The sequence below is a fragment of the Fulmarus glacialis genome, unplaced genomic scaffold (genome assembly GCF_000690835.1).
Source record: "Fulmarus glacialis isolate BGI_N327 unplaced genomic scaffold, ASM69083v1 scaffold43600, whole genome shotgun sequence".
NCBI classification, from domain to species: Eukaryota; Metazoa; Chordata; class Aves; order Procellariiformes; family Procellariidae; genus Fulmarus; species Fulmarus glacialis.
In genome coordinates this window covers 464-6,479 of record NW_009189070.1, presented here as the reverse complement: position 1 = coordinate 6,479, position 6,016 = coordinate 464, and the positions used below count along the sequence as shown (strand labels likewise).

At 51.5% G+C, this 6,016-nt stretch overlaps 1 protein-coding gene across 1 annotated transcript; it reads left to right on the top strand.

Annotated features, from left to right (window-relative positions):
- Positions 1-1,673: 1,673 nt before the first annotated feature.
- LOC104079003 (serine/threonine-protein phosphatase 2A 56 kDa regulatory subunit delta isoform-like) lies at positions 1,674-3,180 on the top strand. Its single transcript, XM_009580869.1, has 3 exons — positions 1,674-1,742; positions 2,213-2,329; positions 2,718-3,180. The coding sequence occupies exons 1-3, from the start codon at positions 1,683-1,685 to the stop codon at positions 2,853-2,855; spliced, it is 315 nt and encodes a 104-aa protein (XP_009579164.1). The 5' UTR covers positions 1,674-1,682; the 3' UTR covers positions 2,856-3,180.
- The last annotated feature ends 2,836 nt before the right edge of the window (positions 3,181-6,016 follow it).

Sequence of the window (6,016 nt, the reverse complement as noted above, 5' to 3'; positions counted from 1 at the left end):
AGCATGGTGTTAGCATGCCCTTGGGGCCACCCTTACAGCTGACGTCTCTGGTAGCAGCTACATTGCCTCCTGCAGCGTAGGCCGCAGCAGCGCGAAGGAGAAGATACTTCCCAATATGGCTCTTCTTTTCCAAATGTCCTGCCAGTGGCTTTCTCATACTGCTAGTAATAGGGTCAGGAATAAAGGGAGCTGATGAGGTGCACATCATCTAGAAAGCAGGGCAGGGGGTGCTGCTCCCGTAGACTCAGCGCTGTCCTGTGAGGCATTGCTGTTTAGAAAGGTAGGATTCTCCAAAGACTCAAATGGATGAGTGATACCTTCAGATTAACTGCAATGGAAATGTCCTAGTGTAGGGGTAAAGCCAGGCTGATTGATGAGGTTGGGAGGAAGCTCCCCTATAGAGGGATGTTGGACAGCTGTAATACTACAGTTGAGTCAAGGGAGCTGAATGACTGGATGAGTGCCCTTGGCTCACTGTGTACTAAACCAGTACTGTGATGTAGTCCGGCTGAACAAAATGAGCTTTGTTACACCCTTACATGGCATGGCAGTAGACACGATACCTGCAAAGTAGACATTGCTTTGAAGGGGCAGTGGCCTTCATGATGTGAGGGCCTTTGTGGACAGACATATTGGTCTACATTTCCAGTGGCAAGATTGGACTAATAGGTGTTTTTCTGTTTACCAGACATTAAGAAGGATTCTGGAGAAATTGGGGATGAGGCAAGAAAGAGTTAGGGAAGACCAGTGCTAACTCCTGGTCACAGTCCCCTGGAGAGATCTCCAGAGCTCTGTCAGAAAATGAGGTGTGGGTGTTTTTTGGAGGTTTTTTTTGACCCTATGTTCTCTGATGGAGTAGTCTGCTGCTTGAATGCTTGGCAGCTTCATTCTCATTTTTAGCCTCCTTTCTTACCTATATTTCAAGAGTGTGAGGTAGTGAGATTACGAGTATAAGAACTTCCTTAGCATGGATAGATAGGGCACTAAAGACACCAGTAGCTGGGATGAAAGCCGGATAGTTAAAATCAGAAATAAAGCAGAGATTTTAGTGCAGATGTTTAAAATATAGAAGAGAATAACAAGGAGTGGTAGATGCTCACCTTTGTTTGCAGAGAACGTTCACTGCCCTGGGATTTACAGGTGGCCCAGTTGAACGGTCACTTAAGGTCTGTGCCAAAATCTGTGCCAAGTTCAAAAGTTGTGCGTGGGGGTTTGGGCAGCTCTCTGGTGTGTTATGGCCAGAGAGTGAGGGAACTGTGGGCAGCTGAGCCCCAGCTCCATTGGAAATGGCAATTGGTCTCTCTGCATCTGTGGGGCATCAGGAAAATGTGTTTGACATCCAAACTGGTGTCGTTGCTTTACTCCAGAAACCAGTTGCTCTGGTCCGCTCCTGCAAGCACAAAGCCAGGGAAAAAGTACCTATGCAGCCCACTGCTGCCACCCTGTGCTCTGAGGTGAGCGAGGAGTGTGCCTGCCTACCTCCTGCTAGCTGAAGTGTGTCCCCTCTTCTTGCCACATCTCACCTGTAGATAGAATTAGAGGTCTCTGAAGGACAGAGCAGCTCTTCCCCTTATCTACACTTTTCTGCTGCCTCTTGCTTTTGTCTTCCTGTGAGCGAAAGCTGCACTTTCCCTGGGAGTTCATACTAGCACTCTTTCTCTCTCTGCAGGGGAAGGTTCAGGATGAAGGAACGAGAAGAAATGTGGCAGAAAATAGAGGAGCTGGCCCGGCTGAACCCCCAGGTGGGTAACAGCAGGACCCAGGATGAATGAGACAAGAATGTGCTGGGGGTCTTGAACCTGCTTCCTCAGCTCATGAGAGCAGGCTCTAGCACCTGATCTCAGTCCTGTGCACACAGCTGCAGCAGTGGTCTGTCCCTCCCAAAACCCAGTGTCTTGGGGATGCTGGCAGTATTTTACCAGCCTGGCCCTCTGTAGCACTGACCTCTAAGTAGTGCCTTATAGAGAGCATGTACGTGTTTATGGACTCCTCTCTCAGCTGTGGCTGCACGTGCAGTGTGCTGTGGCTCAGAGGGCACAGGTAGGAATGGGTAGGAGAAGATGCTCCTTTCCTGTCTGCGTACCTACTGCTACCTTTGCGGATGCCAGAGAGGGTGGCTGGAAGAAGTGTGCCATGCTGTGTTAGGATGCTGGGGGAGAAGGCTTGGTGTTGGATGGCGTGCTGACTCTCCAGCTGTCTGTGTTGTCTGCAGTACCCCATGTATTACGCACCTCCATCATTGCCTCCTGTCTGCTGTATGGAAACGGAGACCCCAACTGCGGAGGATATACAGCTACTGAAGAAAACAGTGGAGACGGAGGCTGTGCAGGTGCGTAGGTGACTAGGGTCCTTCCACTCTCAGACCAGCCAGAATTACTCTCAGATCAGCCAGGACATCGGCATAGTCAGTCCAGGGTCCAGCAGCCAGAACTGGCTCTTTCCAAGTATTCTGAGGGTAAATGCCCCTACTCTCATCCCTGATCATTAGAGATCAACCTGTAGTCTGAAGAGTGGAATTTATCTAACCTTCCCACTCTGGAAAAAGTGCAAGTGGGACTTTTCTGTGTTCTTTTGGTCTGTGTTTGGCTCTCAGCCTGTTCTGCAGCATGCTGCGGTGTCACCCAGCACGTCCTAGAGCAGTTGGAGTCAGAGAATGGGGAGGCTGGAGGGGTGAAGGGGTTTGCTACTGATCCCTGACTCCTTTGGTTTGTTTGTAGATTCTGAAAGACATGAAGAAGGAGAAAGTTTTGCTGCGCCGGAAATCTGAGCTTCCTCAGGACGTCTACACTATAAAAGCCCTGGAGGCCCACAAGAGAGCAGAAGAGTTTCTCACCTCAAGCCAGGAGGCTCTCTGACGGGCTCAGGAGCTGGCCCGGGAAGCTCTGCCCCATCCCTTTCCCCAGGGGTCATGGAAATGCACTCGGTTCTCATGTATAAATAAGGAATGAACACGGTGAGCTGTGCCTGTCCTCCACTCCATCCGCATCCCTCCAGGGTAGATCTGGGTTTACGTTATAACTTGTATCTCACCACTGTCATGTACTCCTGCTTTTCCTCCTTCCTCCTGCTTTTCCACCTTGGGTGTGCGTGCGTGAAGGGAGCCTGCCTGACCTGCGATTGTATCAGCCCAGGCAGGAGTCGCTTCATTTCCAGCTGCCGCCTGGTTCTTACACTGCCTGGAAGCCAGAGCATTGCTGCCCTGCAACACAGGCTCTGTGTTGGCCAGAGACTACAGCGCGTGGCTCGACATGCTGCTACAAGCCCCAAGTGCCCATCTCCACCATGCCTGCCCCCGTGCTGCCTGTGCAGCCAAGCCCTGCGGCAGTCAGAGGTCAGGCTGAGCTTGGGGCAGGAGTATGTGGCAGAGTTTGCGGGGGCTCTGCTGCCTCTCCACCCTGCCTTGGGGTGCGGCTCCGCAGCTGGAGGGTCTCACGTACAACGGAAGAGATGTTCGCTTCCACCTTTCTTTTGCTTCAAGCCCCTTATTCTGTTCCCCTGTCAATGGAGTGGGGGCTCAGTGCTTTGCCACCCCCAGTAAAGCTGGGTGCAAGCACTACATACTATTGCAGCCCTCCCTTTAGAGCATCCTTAGAAGCTCTCTTGTGGGAAAGTGAATACCTTGAGCTGTTTGTGTTGGTCCGTGCTGACTTGTCTCCATCCTGGTGTCTTGGGTTAATTGTGGGCCCAGAATTAACTTCCCGCTTTGTAGCAGGTGTCAGCCACTGACTTCTGCTTTCTTCCTCTACCTGCTCAATTAAAATACTCCTGCAACTCTCCCTTTGTCGCGGTATCCCATCCTTAGCTCTGCAGTGGCCAGGGTTTCTAGGAAGCTTGTGCTGCTAAAATAATTTCTGCAAACTAGTGGAAGCAATGGATACATGTTACAGGACCAGGCTGAGTTTCTGAGTGTTCAGTTGTCTCCTCTTTATGATCAATGGCTAGGTGCTACTGCTGAATTGCTTCCGTGGGTGCTCTGAGCAAAGTCTGCCTCGCCCTGTTACTTTGGCACCTGCTGTGGCCCGAGGCCCTTTTTAGTTATCATATGGTGCATCAGGGACTTGTGCTAATTTAGCATTTAGAGCGCACTTGCTGATAGCCCAGGGGGTTGTGCAGCACCTGGGTGCTACTGTGATCCAACTTTCTCCCCTGCCTTTTGTGGTGCGGATTCAGTCCCAGGCCAAGGTGCCACCTCAGAGAGGCTGGCTTGTGATAGAAAAGGGGATCTTCCTTGCTTCTCACCTGCTGCGCTTGCTTTCTTGACACATAAGCTTAAGTGGGTTTGCAATAGTGCAGGGAGCTTATGGGGTCAGTGCTAGTCTGGCACTGCTTTGCAGCATCATGGGATATTGCAGAAGGTCCTCATGTATCTGCTTGTCCTCACCAGTAAACCATTCGCAGGTCAGAGGTTCATCCCCTCTATTCTTACTGCTGGTGTGAGGCACATCTTTCCTCCAACCCAAACTAAGCTGTTTTTTCCCTGTGTATCCTGTACCCCCTGCCCTGTTTAGCTCTCTTTCAGTTCAGCCCTCATTAGGCATGCCACCATCTCTTAGGAGCAGCTGGCAAGCATGAGTATGTGCAAGATCACCCACAGTCACGCAGGACCCCGCCTCCCCTGCGCTTCATGCAATGGGCCAGTTCATCAGGAGACTTATGAAACACCTCAGGGAGGTTATTGCTTATTTTGAACATTAGTCCGAGCTCATGGTCAGCTGCCAATCAATTACCTCATGTCTGGCACAGCATGTAGACATGCACTGGGTGATGCTGGATGGCGCACAGGAGCGGCAGGCGTCTCAGGGCACAGTGGAGATGAGGACTGCCAAGCATCACCCACAGCAGGGCTTGGGCTGGGGAGAATGTTTCTTCCCATTGCAGTACAGGCTTTCCAACTCGTCCACTTAGCACTGGGTTGTAAGCCGCCACCTCATTTTTAGACTGCTAAAGCATGTGTGTGCCCTCACTTGAGCCTGCTTGCTGCTAGGCAGTGGCTGCCTTTCCCTGCTGCGGGCTGTTCTGCCTGCAGAAGGAACAGAGACCTCTGGTGCGCAGAGGCTGTCGCTGTCCTGCAGATGGTCTGTCTCTGCTGGCAGTCCCCGAGCGTGGCCAGAGGAATGCTGCCAGGGTTGTGCCATGCGCAGGGCAGGACTGTAACACATCACAACTACGTGCTGTACGGCTCGAATGTTCTCATAGCTTTGCGTGTCTTGTTCTGGGTCAGGGAACTTACGCTTAGTACCTTCACGTTGCCATTAGTTTGCTGCCTATTCATTCTAGTGTCCTGGACATCTAAGAAGGGGACCATGTGAGAAAGGGGGGAGTGTGTTCACCCCCTCCGCCATACATACTGCTCATATGCAGACCTGCATCTGCCACGCTACAGCTGCCCCTTGCTCAACACTTGGTTTCTAGCGTTAGTGCTGCTCATTTCTGCCTATGCCTTTCCACACATCAGCCAAATGGACAGAACTGGAGCTGCCTCTTCCACTTCACCTGGCTCCCTCCTCCTGAGGGAACAAGCAAAACTAACTACTGCATTCCCCCCCTGGACACAAGTATTAAGCTGCTTACAGTTCATATGTACATATGGTGTACTTTATTTTCAGTAGAGCATTACATAGTATGAAAGTGTTGGATTTTGTACAGATGTCCCTGTATGTACAGAACTAAATAAAACCAATCTCTTGGAAAGACACATTGGACTCCACCTCTGATATTCCAACACAGCCCCTGTCCTGGGAGGAGGGGCCCTAGCATGGAAAGGGACTTCTCCAGCACTGACAGCACGGGGACAAATCCAATGTTTGTCCCAAGGGAATCTGGGCAAAGCTGGCCAAGCCCCCTCCCTCTACACGCTCACAGGTATGGAAACCAGTCGGACTCCTCGGAGGCAGAGGAAGCCAACACAAGGACATCACAGCGACTTACACACCAGCTAGAACCAGGAAAGAGGAGCAGGAAGGGAAGTCGGACAATGTCAGTGGGAGAAACTGGAAGGTCGATGCCGGCAAGTCCC